The sequence below is a fragment of the Danio rerio genome, chromosome 5 (genome assembly GCF_052040795.2).
Source record: "Danio rerio strain M-AB ecotype USA chromosome 5, GRCz13ab, whole genome shotgun sequence".
NCBI lineage: Eukaryota > Metazoa > Chordata > Actinopteri > Cypriniformes > Danionidae > Danio > Danio rerio.
This window is the reverse complement of record NC_141025.1, coordinates 55,944,198-55,965,474: the sequence shown is the minus strand read 5'-3', so window position 1 is coordinate 55,965,474 and position 21,277 is coordinate 55,944,198. Positions and strand designations below refer to the sequence as shown.

General features: G+C 33.8%; 1 protein-coding gene across 1 annotated transcript in view; it reads right to left on the bottom strand.

Annotated features, from left to right (window-relative positions):
• Positions 1-905: 905 nt before the first annotated feature.
• The window catches only part of nol6 (nucleolar protein 6 (RNA-associated)), a 28,917-nt gene continuing 8,545 nt past the window's right edge, over positions 906-21,277 (bottom strand). Inside the window, 18 exon segments of the mRNA NM_001161511.1 lie at positions 906-1,387; positions 2,687-2,788; positions 2,896-3,096; positions 3,184-3,273; positions 3,370-3,494; positions 5,074-5,171; positions 5,753-5,905; positions 10,123-10,286; positions 10,392-10,546; positions 13,228-13,345; positions 13,440-13,580; positions 13,689-13,764; positions 13,946-14,094; positions 14,187-14,309; positions 18,013-18,190; positions 19,398-19,513; positions 20,992-21,093; positions 21,184-21,242. Coding sequence (NP_001154983.1) covers positions 1,238-1,387; positions 2,687-2,788; positions 2,896-3,096; positions 3,184-3,273; positions 3,370-3,494; positions 5,074-5,171; positions 5,753-5,905; positions 10,123-10,286; positions 10,392-10,546; positions 13,228-13,345; positions 13,440-13,580; positions 13,689-13,764; positions 13,946-14,094; positions 14,187-14,309; positions 18,013-18,190; positions 19,398-19,513; positions 20,992-21,093; positions 21,184-21,242 — 2,300 coding nt within the window. The 3' untranslated portion in view covers positions 906-1,237.

Sequence of the window (21,277 nt, the reverse complement as noted above, 5' to 3'; positions counted from 1 at the left end):
GCCATCCCTACAAATAAATAAATTAATTAAAAAAAAAAACCCGCTTAAACCAGCCTATGCTCGTTAGCTAGTGGACCAGCCTCGTTTTAGAGGGGTCTTAGCTATTTCCAGCTTAAACCAGACTGGCCAAGTTGATTTTAGCTGATTATCTCCCAGAAAATGTCTGGAAACCAGCCTAGAAATGGCCAACCTCTCTAAAACCAGGCTGGTCGACCAGCTACAGCCAGCTAACCAGCTTAGGCTGTTTTTTCAGCAGGTTATTGAACTTGATCATTTTACTGATCTAAAATAAATAAATAAATTATATATATATATATATATATATATATATATATATATATATATATATATATATATATATATATATTAATATAAATGTTAAATGTGATTAGTACATTCAGTAAAATACTTTTTATCATATTAGCGTTATTAACCTTTATTTTATAATATTAGCTTTGTATTTAAATGTAGCCTTGGTGAGAATCATGTGTATTTGTGTGTGTGTGTGTGTGTGTGTGTATATATATATATATATATATATATATATATATATATACATACATACATATATATACACATACACACATATATATATATATATATATATATATATATATATATATATATATATATATATATATATATATATATATATAAACATTTCAGATGGAGAAAATACAGCCACAATTGTTTTGTTCACTTTCCATTTTGCAGTAGATGTGTTGAACACTCATGATCCCAGTCTCTCAGACAGTGCTATAGTCTCAGAATAAAAGGTACCATGAACTGTTTCAACGAACATACTTTTACCTTATAACATCTCAGTGTCTTTGTTTTGGCTCAACAATGTCACAATGTCCTAGTGGAAAAAGTATGGTCCTAAAATATGAGCATATTTCTGTTTCTATGATCCTGACATTTTTTTATTTAATTCATAAATTCATATTTTATTATGATTCTGGGGTATAATAAAATGTCTTGTGATATTCATTTATGATGAATAATATAACAGCTTCATTCTTTACAGAGGTGGATTCAGTCTCAATTACACAGAAAAGTAATTCACACTCATTGTATAAAGGGAAAAATCCTGTTATCAAAATACACCAATAAAACAAAATGTTAAAAGGCAGATGCTGAGAATTTAATCAAAGCGAATTGAGCACATTTAATGTTACAAGTAAACACACAGAGACTGCAGATGCACAGCTGTTTCTACAGAAAACACTGCCAGACCCTAGACAACCCATTTTTCTGTCCGTAATTCCAGTTTTTTGACAAGTCCCTCCCCAATGATGCGGAAATCCTGCAGGATAGCCTCTACGTTTGGCACCACGGTTGCCACATCTCCGTTCATTTCCACACGCCGGGCATTCATTAAAGATGTCTGACAACAGAAAGAATACAGAGTCAAGAAGTGGTAAAAACTTTAACTGTAATTACAATCACGTAAAGTGTACTTAAGTTTTTAAAGGGGGATATTTGAAGAGTTTAGAAGCAAAAATTATTTTCAAAATTATGTATTATGCCTTTACAGTGAAAGAAAAGAACAAAAAAAGAAGGCTGAGAAAATTTCACAAAGCACTTTCAGGTTTTTGCATCTTAACTTTTCATTTCTTGTTATGTAATGTTTATTACCGCTGTTTGTGAATGTAAAATATCTGGAAAATGTCAAAGATTAAAGTTATTGATAAGAGTTATTACCCCCCAAAAGAAAAAAGGTGTTTGTAACAGATCAGTCAATGCTCTTCATTGGTTGCTCACAATATGTAAAATTCTGGTGTGCATTTTCAGCATGTCAAGGAGACACTTTGTGTTCACTACTAAAGATAAGGACATGATATGTTAAAACTGGCCAAATCTTTGTTGTTTGTATCACTTTTTTTTAAAGTACTGAGCTAAATCCTGATCTGAACGAACTTCAGATATGGTCTGGACAGTTTGTTTATTTATTGCCAACATCAGCAACTTATGGCTACTTCATGGCAAAATCAATATACATAAAAACATTACATAATAAGAACAACTTCATATTTCAATAAGAGATGATACAAAAACAAATATATAAATAAAATTCACAAAAACGTTTATTAAAAGTTACATATGATTTTTCAATTCAATATTTAATAAGTAACTTCAAATTCTTCCCATCAAAGTGTTTTCTTTATAAAAAATCTTGTCTAATGACAGTTAAACGTTCACATTCGAATGCAATATGTTCTATGGTGAAAGCAGCTTGTCAGTAATTACATGTTGGTAGAGCATTATTATTCAGTAACTCACAAATGAGCCAACCTAGTGTGACCAGTTCAGCATTTGGTAATCTGGTATAAACGGTCTGTTCATCCCTGGTCTCAAAAATAAAATTTGAAAAATGTCTTTCATGTATATTCGGGTTGATTTCATATAGTTTGCCATTCATGCAGCTGTTCCATTTCATTTAGTCTTAGTAGTAGATGATTGGAAAAGCAGGTTTTAGACAGATCATTGAACAAATCATATCAGACACAGAGAGAAAAGAGCTCAAGCCACATTACATAGTATAAGGAAATTAAAATATTAAACTTGAATAAAAAAACGAAAAAATTAAATTATATTAAAAAGACATAATACAGCATAATAGAAGTAGTTTAACTTCAGACACTATATTAATAGTAAAAACAAGATAAAAATATAATTGAGGAACCTTGAAAGGTCGTGGCTCGAAGGCATTTGGCTTCCACAGTACAGCGATCACGGTTCCACCAAATGGGTCATGGAAAAACAGAGCCAAATCTCCAAATGCATCCTTAAAAATAGAAAATTAATAATTGGTACACGATTGATCGGATTGAATTTTGTATCTAAAAAAATGTGACAGCACTGAGCAAACAGTGAATTGAAAGCCACACAAACCCTGAGCTCAGACAGATACAGCTGGACTGGATTGTAGTCTATGACTGGCAGAGCTCCTCCTGAGGTCGCTGGTTCACCTTTAAAGGTGCCCTGCTGGAAACTGAGGGCAGGAGCATCCACAGCTTTAGCTAACAGAGGAACCTGCTGTGGAATGAGGTGGATCAGAACATCATAAGCATCCAGAGGTGGACGAAATACCACCTAGAAACAAAGAAAGGAAACATTGAGCTCAAAATGCTGACAGTTGCCTATATTAGCGTAATCCAGGTTGAATATTGAGGAACTGACCCGAACGTCCTGTTTTTGGCTGGAGTCAATAAGCTGATTCTCTAAAACACGCAGACTCTCTGCTGCCAACATGACAGCCCGCTGGAGCATCTGGGTGGAGGAGACAACACCAGTCATGTTTGTATTCTGTATAATATACCAACTATTATAACTGGTCAAAAAGTGTAATTAAGAACATCTACAAACCTGCACAGAAGGAACCTTTTTAGTCCAGATGGAGACCTTCTTGTCATTAGGAGTAGCTATAAACATGGTGGGAAGAGATTCTCTCGAAGACACAAATTCATTCTTTATATCTGTGGTGTCAGCAACTGAAACACAAAAATGCTCATTTCAGTATCTACGCAATGATCAGAATGATTAGTAGGATGATCATTTCTGCTATTAGTTAATGTGTGACAGCAGATGAATAAACTCACAAGTTTGAAAAATATTGCAGCTGTTGGACAACATAATGTACTTTTGATGCTTTTTTAGGAGAGAATGTAGGTGTTTAGATTGCATTACTTTTGGGCAGAAGGAAAATTTAATTAGAGGCTTTCCCATGTTTAACTCTTCTTTAAAAAGCCCAGAAAGAGAAAGTGCTCTGATAAACAGTGTCAGCTTTGCACACGAGTTTGCAGTTCTGTCTCTATTTACATTGTTGTACTTTCCCATGAGGGCAGTAGGGTGGAATCTGTGCAATATATTATGCAAATAAAATGAATTTTGTTAATTAAAATTATTCTTAAGTCACATTATTTTATGTGCTGTGGAAAAAAGGTGTGTTTTAATCCAGCTACTGCAAGTATATTTATGTTAAAGATAATTTGTGCAATATATTATTATAAAATTAATAATGTTTTGTTTGGGAACGTTGTTACAACCATAATCTTCTTATGATAAAAAAACACAAATTAAGTAGATCTGATCATGTAAATGTTTGTACTAACCATTCTGCACATTTTTATTTACTTAACAAGAACTTATAACAATAACTCCTTATTTCTGCTGCCCAGTGTGATAGATATTTTTCAGCTCGAAACTGGATCAAAAATTCATCAAGAACCTGTGTGTGAAATTGAAACTTTAGACACTCAACCTGTTGCAGTTGTTCAATTAACAATACTTTTTTTCTTATGTTCCTGCTCTCAGCTGTTTCTACCATTTGCTGATGGTAAAAAAATAAATAACTGAAGTGACCTTTAATTAGTATTTTGCACTTTAAAAAATATATTTTTGTTTATTCAATTAAGCTGTATTTCAGGGTCTTAATATTTATTCTTTAACTCTTTTTTTATATATTCTTTTGTAAATAGTTCACATTTATGCAACCAATAGTTAATAAACTGGTTGTTTCTGTTCCATACATACTGTTGCTGACTTTTGTTCTTAGTTTGATCTATCAGATCATACACTCCACTCAATGAAATATGTAAAAGTAAAGTACTCATGATTTGTGCTGATTATTGTAACGGTTTTGTATCTGTATCGGTTAGTACTGAAGGCTGCAATATTGGTATCAAAAGTTAAAATGTTGTATCGGCACATCCCAATTTTTTTAAAACAACAACAATAACAATGTTATTAGAGATATCTCTTCCTCTCATAAACATGAATGTTCTCAATGTAAAAAAAAATCTAAGTACTTTAATGAACCCTGAAATGAATCAAAGAGTTGCCAAAGAGAAAGCCAATGCAAGACAGGTATCACCTTTTTTTTTGTTGTTGTTGTTTTTTTTTTTTTTAGCAAAAATGCATAACATTAAATAATGGATAGAAGCTTTCTGCAGACTTAATATATCAAAAACTGCTTTTTTGTAAAGTAAACAATAACTTGCTGACAAGTCGTCAGCTTTTGTAATAGATTACAAATTAGATCAATGATGAAATACTCCAAGTGGAGCTTACCTGTGAGCTTTCCATTAAGGTTGACTATCAGGGGGTTGTTTTTCCAATCAAAAGAGGAAAGCAAATGAAGAAAGCGAAGGAATCCCACCTGAGGGGAGCTGAAAGAGGCATGGTGTTACTGTTTATGTATACAATTATGAATAAATACACTGAAGGCAAAATTATTATCCCTCAATTAAGCCCTTAATTTTTGTGAAATATAACAGAGCAAGGGAAATTTCACAGTATTTTCAAATTAACTTTTAACCTTTTAATTACTTACTACTTTCTTTTGGGACAAAACAATTAATTGTTTTACTTTGACTGGAATTTTTGTACAAATATTTTAAGGTCAATTATATTGGTCATTTAAGACATATTTTTCAGTGACTTGCCAAATTAACCTAACTTGCCTAGCTATCCAAATTAACCTAGTAAACATTTTAAAATGCATTTAAGCTGAATACTAGCATCTTGCTAAATAAGAGTAAAATATGATTTACTTTCATCATGGCAAAGACCAAAATATATTTTAAAGACCAAAATATTTAAATATAAAAAACTTGTGTTTAAAAATGTGTTGATAGCAATATTCTCCGCATTAAACAGCACATGGGAAATATTTTTAAAAGAAATAAAATGTCTCAGGAGAGCTAATAATGTTGCCTTTAACTATAAACAACCCAGGAGACAATTTTACCTTGGTGGAGTGAAGGGAGCAGGATGTAGAAACAGTGAAGCTACCATCAGGTCAGCTGCTTCTTCTCGGACATCCTCTAAAAGGAACTGTGATGCCAACCAGCGTTTCGCCAGACGGCAAACAGCACCGAAACATCCATGCTGCTGCTGGAGCCTAATATGTAATATCAACAGGGTATATACAATGAGTGAAATTCAAGACCTTTTTAAGACTCTTTTCATACATTCATTTTAAGGCCTCATGTCCTTTTTGATTTCAAGCGGTAATGTTAGCGACATTTTAACTTGCAGCATTTTTACTAAATACTGACTGTAACAAACAAATCTATGGAACAAAACCAATGCCCAAATTATTGACATAAAAAGCCTGTTGAATAGCACTAATTGAAAAAAATAATAAATAAAAATAACAATTGCTTGCATTTAAATGACTTGAATAATTGGGGTTTTTAATTTTAAGTCCTGAAATTTAATATAGCTGTTTATTTAAGCTGTGAATACTTCAATTCAAAACACAACTTCATACTTAAATTCCATACTTCATACTTAACTTCCAGATTTCACTTTCAAAATATTCAGTTCTGTTTAAAAATATAAAGTATAATATCCAAATATTCAATTCAGTTGAAAAATTTGCTTCCATAAATTTAGTGGCTCAAATTCAACTGTTAAAATTCAACATTACATCCGGTAACTGCAAATAAAAAAAAAGCAATAGATTGCAGATTTTTAAAAGGAAAAAGCTAATAATGGCACAAAGGTAGCATTTATAATTAATATCAATGTCTTGGACATTATAACTAGTCTAACAAAAGGATTATGACAAGGCCTAAAATGAATAAATGATGTTTTGGACATATATTTGCCCTAATGTAACAAAAGCCAGCTGATGATTGCGTAAACCTCATTCCTCAGATCTCAATCTGTCTCTTAGACCAGTGGGGTTACATGCACGTAAACTGTCCTTTGACAAATATAATGTTGCACATTATTTCTCTATTAACCTTATATTCCATAGAGGTAACATTTATTATTGCTATAACGAATATAAACTACATAAAAAAGAGAAATAGGAAAAAATATAATAAATAAATAAAATAAATAAATAAACAAACAATGCCAGGGGTAAGGACAACAATGAACGTTACTTAAAACAGTTCTCTTAAAATTGTTAGATGAAGTGTTCAGGTATGTTTTTACAGTATTAATAGGGGGTAATTTAAAACAATTGAACATAACAGAATGCATTAAAGGAGCATCTTCAGTGATAAAGCACCACCTACTATGATACTGTCATACGTGTCAGATTCTGATATTTTACAAATTCAGTTTTCCCTTCAGTATGATTTTAATCTCTTACAAAACTGGCTTTCAGATAATAAAAGACCGCTTTATAGAACTAAGGCAAAAACTTCCAGGCAAAAACATAAATCAAAAAGGTACTCCTATTACATAATTTGTAGTGACAGTACTTTTTTGCGTAAAGATGATACGATTAAATACCTTGGAGTGTGGCTTGATTCTAAACCTTCCTTTAAATATTTAAATGTATTCGTTTTAAGTATCCTTATTATTTACAACATTTCGTATTTGTTTCTTAAATTATCATTTAGGACATTCTGTTCATACTGCATCATTTAGGGTGTTTAAGCAAACTTTGCTGTCATATTATACTTTGGACTGTACTTGTTTTTCCTGAGGATGTTATTATTTACGTGGCAATGTGATTCATTGATCAGTATATCTTATTGTACTATGTATATTAGGGTTGTGACGATGAGGAAATTTCCCCACCGGTTAATCGACATGTGACAACATCGGTAATACCGGTTTCGACGTGGGGGTTTCCTCTTTTATTCTTTTATTTATTACGCTTTTAAATGCGTGCGTATTAAACTTTCACTTTTCAGTTTTGGGTGAATTGCCAACCCGCGCTGCATAAGGGTGCTATACCCACCACACAGCATACACTTGCAAGATTAAGTGCTGAACTCCACGGGACCAGTTTTATTGGTTTTGTTATTTGCGTGTTGTTCCTTTTAAAAATAGTTATTATTTGTAAAACCCCGCAAGTTAATACTGGCTATCTGGTAACAATTTCCCTCAGAGATATTGGAGTTGAATAACGTGGTGCGCAGTATGACTATTGTCCAACATCCCCCTGTAAGTTTACACACTGCATGGACGTCAGCTCTGGTGTGTTGTAAATTGCATGTTTCAAATGACAGTGAGACATGCTCCATTTAGTGTTTATTGTAAAATACACATTATAACCCAGTACACAGTAAAATAATATATTTTGAATGGCTTGCCTATTGGCAGCGTATATAGCTGTTAAGCTTAAATAGGCTAAGTATATTTTTATTAAAATTAAAACACATTAATACAAACTAGCCACCCTTAGATTTTTTTAGTTTCCTTATATTTCATCAAACGAAAAATGCGATGAATTGTTTATTTTGGTGTTCATTTTTTATAGAATTATTATAATTATTAGGCTACATAACTTCTACATAATATTGGCTCTGATTGCGTTTTTACAGATATACCATAGATAGACTTTTTGGCTCAAAGACATTTATGTCTGTTAATTTCAGTGCTATATTTTGACAGAGTTCGCAAAGGCTTCAGCTATTCTAACTGTCAGCTGTTACCAGCCTCAGTTTTGCGACTTGACTTGTATTGCGTCTGTATCAATGTCTGGATGACAGCGAGAGAGAGAGAGAGATAAGATCAGACCTCAGATTCGATGTGTCTGCATGTCAGTAACTTTACTGCATTTTTTAAATATTACCTCATCTAAATAAAAATTTCATTCGATTAAAAGCTGAAATGTTACCAGACAGACGAAGCAACTTTCGTTTTTTTAAAGAGAGTGGCCTCAGTGAAGACACGCGCACACATACAGGTTACACTCTTGTAGGCCTATTCATTATTGATTTTATCAAAGATTAAACACATAATAATCAAGTGCAAAAAAGAACAGCTGAACTTTGGAAAAAGTGATCACTGCTACCGCGATGGTTGCTTTGTTTTTCTGCAGTTGGCTTATTAATGGTGCGACATTGCTAAATCACTCGTTTTAATTAAAAAAAAGACTATTTATTATTAAACATTGTGAGATGATGGTCGAGTGATTTTTAAAATGAGAGTATGCGTTGCGTATTTATGGCTATTGATCTTTCCCTACCCGCAACCCACCAATAGTTAAACATCAAGGTGCGTTGAAGATGCGTGTATAAATTAGTTGTGTTGCCTCCAGATGCTGCCACCTTTGTCAGGCAAAGTTTGCAGATTGCCTAATTAACGTTTTTAGGTTCTTTTTTTGCATTTGGTTAAAACCCAAAACATTGCCAAGCAGGCTCTTTTGCATTGCGTTTTGACACTAAATCGTCCGAGATACTCTTTCTGTAAATTCAACTCTTCTCATTCTCCTCATGTGATAAATGAAATATGAAGCAATGTAGCTATGTTCAGATTGTAATTATAGTGCATGCTCTCGTCTTAAGTAAATTATTTAGAATTATATTTTCCATTTAATTCAAATAAATATTTTATAAAAAAATTAATACTTAAAAAACATAAAAACGTGGGGACTGTGTCATACTGGAAAAGTCATGTCACTGGTTTTGCGTCTTAAAAACGGTTACACCGTCAACCCCGTCTATTGTGGCAAGCCTAAAATATGTGTGTTTATGTATACTAATTCTCCTTTTGTTAATGTTTTTTTTGGATGTTGTGTAATTTTATTTTTTGTTTTTGTATTTTGGTGTTATATTGTGTGATTGTGATTAATTGTGGGACCCCCTTGAATGACAAAGGATACATTTCATGGGGTTTATCCTAATAAATAAATAAAATAAACATTGAGGGGTATTAATATTAGGATATGAAGTGTTTGCATATGTATCGCCCTTTAGCACTGTTTTAACAGTTCTACTTGTTAAACCAATTACTAATCATCAGAGACAGCAAATCATACTAATCCTAACATAAAAATAATTTTGCATATAAATAAAAATGCTAATTCAGCAGGGGCATCTACAGAAGAGCAGGAAAAATGGTTACCGCATTAAACGAAGCAGCAAATCTAGAAGGATTTTATTGATTTCATAAGCTAGCTAAACAGCAACCCATTATTGGCAGATTAAATTCAGGCAAATTTTAGCATACAATTATACATTGTATAATCAAAAATGATACAAAATGTAATACCTTGTAAAATGGCATTTAAGACTTTTTAATACTTTTTAAGGGCCTGAAAACACCCTGGTCAAGTTAAAGATTTATTCAAGCCACTATGCTAAATGTGTATGCTATGGTCTTTGGCTAAATCAAGAAACTGTGTTGTACTTGATAATGTTAGCATACCCATGCAAGGTGCTGGTGAGGAAAGGTTTGTGTTGGGTCTCCAGCTCCAGCGCCTGGGCCTCAGCATTGTCCCTGTAGATAAGCATTCCTTCAGGGGTCAGACTTTCCCTCAAGATGTGTGGTTCTCTGTGATAAGCCACTTCAACACGGAAGGCTAGTCCATCCTAATTGATTGAATGAATGCATACATCAAATATTAATAAATAATGTGCTCAATAACTCTTTTAGGACAGATGATAATTGGTAACACATATGTAAAACAAAATCACCTTCCATACATCCACATAGTTGGGTTTGGCATGGCATTTGTAATTGTGGTGCTTGGTAAGCAGTTCACCCAAGCAGATGTGAAAGGCAGCTTTGATGTGGCGTATAGCCAGTTGCTCGCTAGGCCATTTTCCACTTCCCTCCATATGAACAATGACTAGAGAAACAAAAGACAAAAGGGGAGGAAAAAAAACAGCATGTTCAAATAACTCATGTGTGCAGAGCTGTGCTACAAGCACAACAAACAACCACCAAAATAGAGTGCTGCAAAAATGAGAACTTAGCACAAATCCATTAGCATCTTTGCTATTCTAGGAAATAGTAACATTCAAGTTAGTAAAAAAATCATTTATAACTTAATTCAATCATTTTTTATTTTACCCATTACTGCCATCATTTCACAAATTAGATATATGACCACTGCTACTGTAGGTCGAAGCCTTGCTTATTAATTCCCTTATATGAAAAATTAACTAATGAATAACGCTTTCTGCAAAGTTTGATGATGCAGAACAAACATAAGTGCATTAAACAAGTTTAAACATGTACACGTATTATTCCAAACAAACAAAATCCAACACATACTTCATTATTCTGACTATACATTCACAGCCATCTAAATATTAAATCACCTTATATTTACTAATTTTCTCAAATTTACAAAGTGAAATAAAAACTAATTAATTTCTCATCACATTTAGTCCATATACATTATTTATCCTTTTGACAGATATAAACTTATTTTTACAATAGCTCTTGATTTTGCTTTTTTAAACATACAAATTTTATATGACATTCTCTTATTTTGAACTGTTTCCTGAATACTATTTTAAAGCATATAAATAAAACATTTGTTTGTCGGTTCATAATCGGCAATTTAAACAGTTTTATTGATCTCTTTTGTACGTATTTTTCTACACAATGTGTATAGAATATTTTCTTACAGTGTAGACCTTTTCTTGGCTGCTGCATGGAAGGCGCCATAGCGATCAGCGTCTTCCGGTAGAATGTTTAGAACTTCCATTTACATCGCTTACAACGTATGATCTTCGAAAATGGGTTTCAATATCGTTTTGAGTGGATTACGGAGTGTTTTTGTGACACACAACTTTGAAAATTGTGTGTTATAGCTGCCAAAGCAATTATCACTGCAAATCTCCGCATGTAGTGTGTTGTTAGGACACAGGGTTACAATGTAAAATGCTCACTTAATGTTTATGTTTGTTATATTTATATTATTTGCTAATTAATAACCACCTCATGTGGAACTCTAAATCTGCAACTCATTTTGGAGACTACTTTCCACTCAAGGTTGCATTTTCAGTTACAGAGGCATGCTTTGAGAACCTTTCTGAATGAATGAATGAATAAATGAGTGATATATGCCGTTTTCCAACAAGGCAACCCGGGGTGCTGAAATATAATTGGATAAAGTGGCATAGGGCAGGTTGAAGGGACCAACACAAAGACATACGTTCTGGCAAAAAAACACATTTTCAAAGCAGAATATCTAATTTAAAGGTAAAGTAGGTGATTGTCTCCAGAAACTTTTTTTGTTGTGCTGGTTAAAAGTCTCTTCACAGTCCAATAGTAATGATTACAGTAAATGATCTAAATGTGTTTATATGTATTTTTATATTCTGGGTAACGCATAAAACTAAAAAAATGTTCATCAATTAAATATTGGCGGGCCGACATCTACCATGATTCTGATAAGTAGCTCAAACTGTCTGTCAACAAATGCAATTTTGGGCTTTTGCACATCGCTGTTCACGCATATCTGCCATTAACGTGTCTGAATGAGTGTGGCACGTTCACGACACTTGCTGCACACACGAGACAATCACAGACGTGGTGAAATCAAATGCTGAATTAAAACTTTTTAAAATCCTGAATCAATATTGGAGTTACTTTTGGCTAAAGTATTTTTGTTAGATAGGTAAAGTTCTGTTTTATAACTATTTTAACTTCACACAGAGCTGACGCAAATGTTGTTGTTATAAATGAGTTAATGTTATATGCACAGACGTGTTGTTCAGCCACTGAAATCTTCCGGTAAAAGATTGATGCAAAAATTTTCAGTTTCATAAGGTCCTTTTACAGCATCGATAATGTAGATTTATATTTAGCTTAACAACAAAACGTCAGTGAATACCGTTATTCTGCCAAGCCAAAAAAGCTAGGCAGTTGCTTTTATGTTCACATTGGGTCATTTCTGAACAATGACAGCCTTTGACGCACTCCCTATATTGTTTACCACGCTACTCTGAACATTCGCTCTGAAATAACATGCAAGCATGGCTTAGTAATAAGTGAAATTCCAGCACGCCGCAGAGCCAACCACTACATACACTTCTAACTGGCGAATGACATGAAATTTCAATTTCAGGAGGTGTGGCTTTGAAACAGTCCCCCCCTTCCGTCCAAAGCTAATATGCTAACAAATTAGCATTTTGGCAGATCACCTACTGCACTTTTAAGCATTGTTTTACAGATAAACAATAAAGTTCACTTATCATGTTTCCTAAATATTTCTCATGCAAATATATTAAGGTATTTATATGCTTTAGAAGAGTCAAATACATACATACGGCATCTTTAAGTCTGCAATTAATTTAGACAATTTTATTTAAATATTGGACAATATGATTAATATAAGGTTCCAACACAATTCCAACACAATTAATGATCTATAATAATGACCAAAGATTTACTTTCATATATCATACCCGCAACTCTTACTATGAAGTTAGATATTTAACAGTATAATTTATGCTTCAGTTCCATAATTTACACTCAAGATCTTTATGACAGTAAAAAAAAATCTGAATACAGTACCTTTAATAGGGGTGATGTAAGTAGGGCAAGGTTTGTCCTCTCTTGGTACCAGTCCAAGATGATTCTTCTTTCTGTCAAAAAATGAATAGTCCAGCCTCACAGGGACTGGTGGGAAAACCTGTAGAGAATAAATTACACAAAAAGAAAGAAAATCAAAGTATATGCATGAATAAATCACACAAATCCACACAGCGGAGGAGGTGGCTGCTGACCTGTGTGTATCTTAAGGCCTGGTGGGCACCCTGGACTGATGTGATGGAAAGTGGCAGACCCTCCAACTGCCAGAGCTTCCGACTGAGATCATCATAGGACTGAACCACCTTCAGACTCTCCTCCTCGCCTGTAGTGCAGAGCTATAGAACAACAACAACAACAACAGTCAACTACTAGTGCAATCAAGCAATCCACAGGTTTTTCTCACACACACATTTATTTATTAACGCATTTGGTTCATGGAGTACCTCTTTGTTAACTTTAATGACATCATCCAGTTGTCCACCAACAAATCTCACACACGAGTGAGGAATGTCTGCATGACTAAAACAGGAGAAAATATTTTTTTAATATAGTAGTCTCAAACATCTTGATTAGTTGGATCAGCTGTGTTTGATTAGGGTTGGAGCAAAACTGAGCAGAGCTGCAGCCCTCCATGAGTCCAGTTTGACACCTATGCTATAATGTATTAGAGTGGATTTATATGCACAGAACAGACACTTACAGATGTAGCAGGTGAGTGATGATCTCCAGAAGCACGAGCCTCTTGTCACAGGCGCTGCTTCCTGACCAAAGCACCGCCTCAGTAATGGCTCCATCCTGGAAGCGCCGCAGCTCAGAACGGGAGCCCCACAGCTGCCTGAACTCAGCTGCCTTTAAACACCAACAACACAAAGGAGTTATGAACTGCAGGATATACATATACACATATACACACACATCTGAACATGTGCAGACTAGTTTACCTTGGGGTTATCAGCAGGCGGTCCTCTCTCAAGAACAGAGAGTGCATGCTCAAGGTTCAGCAGCAAACCAATGTTCAGCGGTGACTGGTCCTTGTGTTTAGGAGGAGGACTCTTCACCGACCACTGCAAGAACCATTTACACTGGATTAAACTGAAGTATAAAAACTGTTTAAATAAAAACTTGGTTTTGCCATGGTGGGGAAAAAATGTAAATGCAACGGTATCATTTTTAATCTAGTAATAAAATGTGCTTTCATTTGTTAGCAAAACTAACATTAGTGAAAGTCAATCCTATCAATAGCCACATTTCTACTGTCGGACCAGTGCAAGCCAGGGTTTTTATCGGCTGGGCTGGGCCAATCGCCCGGGAGGTTGAGCAGTAAGGCCAAAATCATGTCACGTTTCCACTGTCTAGTAGCTCGCAGTGTGTCATGCAAACCCCGCCCCCAGAACGTCCCCGCAATCAAACGTCACACAACCCACCCACTTCAGCAGAAATCAGGCAGGCAGATAAAGCACACCATCGCATCATTACAAAACTATTAAAATGAAGACAACTGGACCAAACAAAAGTCACGTTACTGTACAGCATTACATGATATGTCTATGCACAGGCCTGTGTGTCTTCATTCATTATATTTGCAACTTTATGTTTATTTTGAACATTCAATTGAGTACAATCATACGGCATTTCAAGGTACATTGGTATCTCAGTATGTGAACTTAGGTGGTATAAAAATTACGTGCATTATTGTCAGGTGTATTTACTACACAGTAGTACTCAAATTTTGTAAATTATCAAGTGAGAAACAGCATAAAGAGAAGAACAATAAAATAAATAAATAAATAATAAAAAAATAAAATAAAAAATAGATAAATAGATAAATAAATAAATATTAATAATAATAGGAAAAAGATAAAATAAAAATACAATAATCAAAAAATAAATGAAAAGTAAACCACTATTTACATCCAGGGTTAGAACACATGTCATAATATATTTCCTTCAAGAGTAATCTCAAGTGGCCATCTTCATTATACATATGGGGACACATTATAATATGAATAAGTGTAATCATATACATGTACATGCATTAGCATATATTTATCAGAGCATCATCTTCTATTCATTTATAGCAATAAAGTCAGGTCTTCTAACTAAAATATATTCAACCCATTTCCTCCATTTTCTCAGGAATCATTCATTATATTTGTTAAATTTCATTTTTAAATTTTACCACGTCATATAAAAACATAATTGTCCTTGTTTGAGGACATAGAACACATTTTGTATTTGCAGATTTTATTAATATCATCGTATCCAAATACTTCATAAATAATATCTTAAACCTCCTCCAGTGTTTATTGTTTTAAAAAAAAACATCTAAATTCTTTTTTTTTTTCAGAGAAGCCTTTGTAAAATGAAAGTTTAATATGGCTTTAAAACTATTTATTCCATGTATCGTATATACCTACATTGTTTTAGCTAGCTTTTGTTTGTTTCATATTGGTTTATTTATTTAATGTGATTTTATTATACCCGTTATTTGTAATTCTTTAAATTATTTCAATAAAGCTTAGGCTATTTTATCAAGATATGACACTATTGTGTTGAGCCTACAAAACTGGACACATAATTTGTAAAGTTTTATGTCTTTCTGTTGTACTCTTATTTTGTGTTAACTCCAAAATAAATAAAAAAGAAAGAAGCAAGCCGTTCGCGGCATCAACAGAGCTGTGCTCTTTTGGCTGGTCTCTCGTACACATACAGGCATCTAAAAGCGCATGTATCATGCACAAACACACCTTTTAAACTTGACAGAAACTCCTAACAACCTTTACTGGCTGCTGTGTCTTTAATATGGTGTAAAGATTATTGTGCGTTATTGAAACATCGAGGAGGACACAGCAATGAAATATCACTTATAAATTAAAACTTTATTATTTTATGCAACAGCCTTACATTTAAAAGGGAAACATAAGGGTGATCATAAGCAAAAAGACCCCATTTTATTTTATGGAATAGCCTATCTAAGACTGACCAGCTATATGTTTTTTTCCCCTTATTTATTTATTTGTTTGCCGCATGTACTTGTGTGCGATCGGAACACTAGTGTAATGACAGCATCTTTACCAGACTCGGGCAAACTCCGCCTCTCTTTTCACTCCGCCTCGAAGCCCAAGCTGGCCCTCTTTGGCCCAAGGTATTCGGCGGGCCGAAAAAAGCCGGACACTGGCACCGAGGAACCCCCGCTTCGGCCCGATCAGGCCCCGGAAGTAACAATGGAAACGTGACTGGCCCTGGCTCGCTCATTTTAGGTGCAATAGTGGAAACCAGTGGCTATTGTACAATGTGCATACAGTTTTGAAAAAAATAACCAACAATAATAAACACATTTTTTTGGAAGCTTAGGTGCATCATAGATACATAAATATGCCTTCATCATTGTAAGTAAAGTAGGTGGCAGCAAGCTCCTTTCTTAAAGACTGATTTGTTGAATCATTCATTCAAAAAATATATGTCTTTATGATCCTATGTCTTTATAAATGGACCATGGCACCTTTGGCTTAGTTCTGCATTGTTGTTTGTTGAATAAAATCAATATTAGATTTTTTTTTATCCCAATTACATGTTGATATTCTGAAAAAAAGGCACTTTATCTTCAAGGAGAAATGCTTAATATCATATCTTACTAAAATTAAAACTCCAGGGAAATTATAGTCTTTCATAGCTTTACTTATAGGAGCATTTTAACTCAAATTTTTGGTCACTCAAAATGCATTTTTGTTTGATATTTGCAAAGTGAAAGATATATTTGACAATTCCAGCTCATACATTGTTAAATAATCACATATGATTTGTTAGATGATGCGTCCCACACATAGACTTTACTTCGGCGGGCCACCCAGGTATGTTAATGGTATATTTAGTAAATATATTTATTATTATTATTATCATCCTTTTTTGCATCCGCCCATAATAAACAAATATCTGCAATCATTTAAGTAGAAGATAATCTTCTCTCTTTTACCCGTTCTGTATTGCTCATTATGTGTGTGCGAGAACAGTCAACACTCCCACAGACAGTCTCACATGCTCTGAAGACGCACAGAGACCCGCACCTTTTTGCGTCCAGCTGGGGTTTCTAAATCTGCTAAAATTCATGGGATTTGGTTTTACTTTCATCCCAGAGCTGTCATCCATTTTATGTGCACAGCGTGAGAGTAAGAGAGACATTAAATAATTACTTCTTTCATCTAAATGACTCAGAAAAACTTTACTGAATACCCGGAGAGAACAAAATTACATCTTCACTGGCTGCAGAATATATGTAAACTATTAGAAATGGTTAATCAACTTATTTGTCTTATTTAAATAATCTACATGTTTTATTCTTGTAATTATTATAATTTTTACAGATATTGTCTGTTTTTATTTCTTTTTTTTCTGTAATTTATTTCTCATTTGTTGTATATTTTATTAATTTGATGATGCCAATATATTACAAATTTTATACAACTAAAATGCTTTGGCAATACAGTACAAAATGTCATGCTCAGTGTGTGCATGTGGCTCCTGAATATCATAGAGAAACAGAGGATTTTTAATTTTATTTATTTCAACAGTATTGTTTTTTTTTTTTTTTTTTTACTTTACTTTTACCTATTGAAAAAAAAGTTTAAAAAGAGATAATAATAAAAAAATATTGTAAAAATTGAATTCACATATAGTTAACTTTTTATGTGCTTTGGGTAAAAGGTATGTTTCAATCCAGCTACCAAGCATGTAATGCTTTTTGTCTGGCGTCAACAGTCATGAATGTACCTCAGGGTCTGGAGGAAGTGAATGGACCAAAAGATGGATTCTTTCTCCAAGGCCTCGCTTCAATAGGGACAAAATAAAGGGAAGTGCTGTCTGGACATAGTTCCCACTGTGGTCCATGAGCTCATTCAGGAGTGAAAGCTTCTTACAAGAAGCCTGCAATTTCACCAGCTCACCCAGCCTGAAAAGAGAAAGTAATGAATGCATTAAAAGGGACGGTTCATCCAAAACTGAAAATCTACTGTCAATTTCCTCACCCTCAGGCCACCCATGTTTAATGTTGTATAAACAAAGCTTGATAAAGTTAGGTTTAAAATCTTTTAATCTAGAATTTTTTAATCAGCAGGCATTTCATGTCATGTCCATGCAGTATATGATATATGCATGTGATGTATGTAATAGTTTTATATTTGTTTATATTGCTTGCACAGGTCAGATGTTGCACTCGCTCTCTCTTTCGTCAACATGCTTAAATGCATTATCTTGTGCTACTACATGACAATATAACAGCTTTTTTGTCCTTGCATATGAGATTTAAGGTTTGGGACTGGTGCAGAACTCTGTTCTGAAATAAGTGTCATTCGCTACTGTATGTAATGACATAACTCGCATTGACAGATAAAAATTCACTGCAGACCCAAGGGCACATATCCTATTTATAACGAATACATTTCCACATATGAATGAGGCCTAGATCTGATCTGAGCAAATGTGATTTGTTCCTGCTTACACATATGTGGGCCATATCCAATCTACACCACATGGGAGAAAAAAAAATCTGAATTGGGTCACTTGAACCATGCAGTGTAAATGCAGCCTTTAAGTGTCTGCAACCATTGATTTGCATTTTATCAAGGACCACAGTTTTCTTTAACATCCAAAAAGTATTCTTTAACATCCAACTAAAAACAAAATGTCACCTACTGTACATCAGACTATCAAGCTGATGAACACTTAACACACCACACACAGACTCTTCCATACCCCTCACTGCACACCATCAATATGTAGCATGCACTGCACTTTAACCAATCCATACTTAAAACAACACTGCCTACAACTATGTGGACACCTATTCATTGTACATATTGCTGTCAATCTTACATTGTCCTGTTTTTTTGTTTTGTTTTTGGGAGTATGCTGTTGTATTTTGCACTGTTGTTGTATTTGCACTATCTGTGTTTTGTACTGTCTGGAGCCAGCACCTAAGCTTTTCACTCAACATAGCACACGTGCTGCTGCTGATGTGACAATAAAAGTGATTTGATTTGATTTGTACATCAAGGATAGCCTGAGGATGAGCAAATTAACAGCTGATTTTATTTTTGACTGAACTACTTCTTTAAGACAAGAACAGCAAACTTAAGTCTGTGATAAATCACACTTACTGAAAGACATTGTCATATGTTCTGATCATGGATTTGGGCGTCATGAGCAGAGTCTGAAAGCCATCAACTGTTGGATCATCCCAGAACTTCAATGATAGTGATGCCTCATGCTGAATCTAACATACAAAATCAGAAATTATGATTATAGATGCAAAATAATTAAAATGTCAACGTCAAAAAATCATAATGACACATTCCACCAGTTCTGTATGGTATAATTTAATAAATATATTAATTGAATCATTTTAGCATTAAAGTGCACCTATTATGCAAAAATCACTTTTATAAGGGGTTTAAACAGTTGTGTGACAACAGTCTGTGAATATAACCAGCCTCTAGTTTTAAACATTAATTTATTTTACTATCTTTATTTACAGACAAACTTTGACTTTTAATAAAACCTTGAGAAACACTTTGATTGACACTCTCCCTTTGTACATTTCATCAGAGGGGGAAAGCTATTAATGGTGATCTCTTCCTCAGTCTTGTTTTTGAATGTACCACTTTGCTGACACATTGTCATTTGTAGCTCCGCCCTCTTTTGAAAAGAGCACAATCTCATTTGAATTTAAAGCAACAGTCACCAAAATGGCACAATTAGGATCAAAACCTAAAAGGGGCACTTTCAAAGAGTTACAAAACATTTGTGCAGTGGTTTGAGCTATGTGAAACTTCACATACTCTATGGGAATTGTTTTACATTTCGTAAAAAGGGGCATAATTGGTCCCCTTTAAAAGAGTAGTACACCCAAAACTGATGAACTAATTTCCTCACCCTTCACTTGTCATAAACCTGGGTTGCTTTGTTCTGTTAAAAACACAATATGAGTAATTTTTGGAAGTAGCAGGAAACCAGTTACCAATGACTTGTTTTAAAGTTTTTTTTTTTTTTCAAAAAAAGTTAATGGAGGTAGGTTTCATACATGTCTCTAACATGTCGTCTTTTGCATTCAACAGAAAAAAGGCAATTAATAATGGCAAGGAAACACTTGAGTGAAAGTAAACGGTGAGATGATGTTCATTTTTGGGTGAACTATCCCTTTAATAAAACACTATTATAGTATTATTTTTACATTTACAGTTTTTTTTTTCAGTTTAGAAATTTATTGTGATTGCTAATTCTTTCATGCTTTAATCAATTTTCCTTGTTAAATCTCAAGGTCAGTTTCACTGCCACTAAAATATTTAATCGATTAAATGTATGATAAAGTCTCAAAATCTGTAATATTTTAGTATTATCAGTATTAATATTAATTATTTATTATTATAATTTTAATAATTTGAATAATGCTTCTTGTCATTTATGCATATTTTATGTCAAATTAATAATTTCTTTTTTTTCTTTTTGCCTTTTTAGTAATTGCAGACATTTCATATTGTAGCAAAAGACATTTCAGATGTGCAGTCAAATAATACTTACACATGTAGAAAATCCCTTATTACTTTTTGTACAGGTGAAAATTCCTGATTATACTAACATTTATTTTTATATGGTAAATAAACAGGTTTCATTTTTATTAAATGCGGATTATTGAAAGCTGTTTGGACAGTAAATATCACACAACTGCTGCGCCGATACTACAGCAAAGCTCACCTGTTTGTAGGTAAAAGCTGTCATTTCTGCAAGCAGATTGAGATGCCCAGAAGGGTCCACAAAGACTACAGAAAACGCTGCATGAAACTCTGGCAGTGCGGGCTGAAGTATAAGGAAAGACAAAAAAAGACACAGTGATGTAACCAAGACAAAACTGATTAAACGAAACAATCAATGACCGCTTCCGCTCACCGCTTTAGAGTCGGGGTTTTTAGCCAACGTGATACCATTTTCAGTCAGATCTGTGGAAGCTGAAAATGCAAAAGACAAAAGCAGACATAAATGA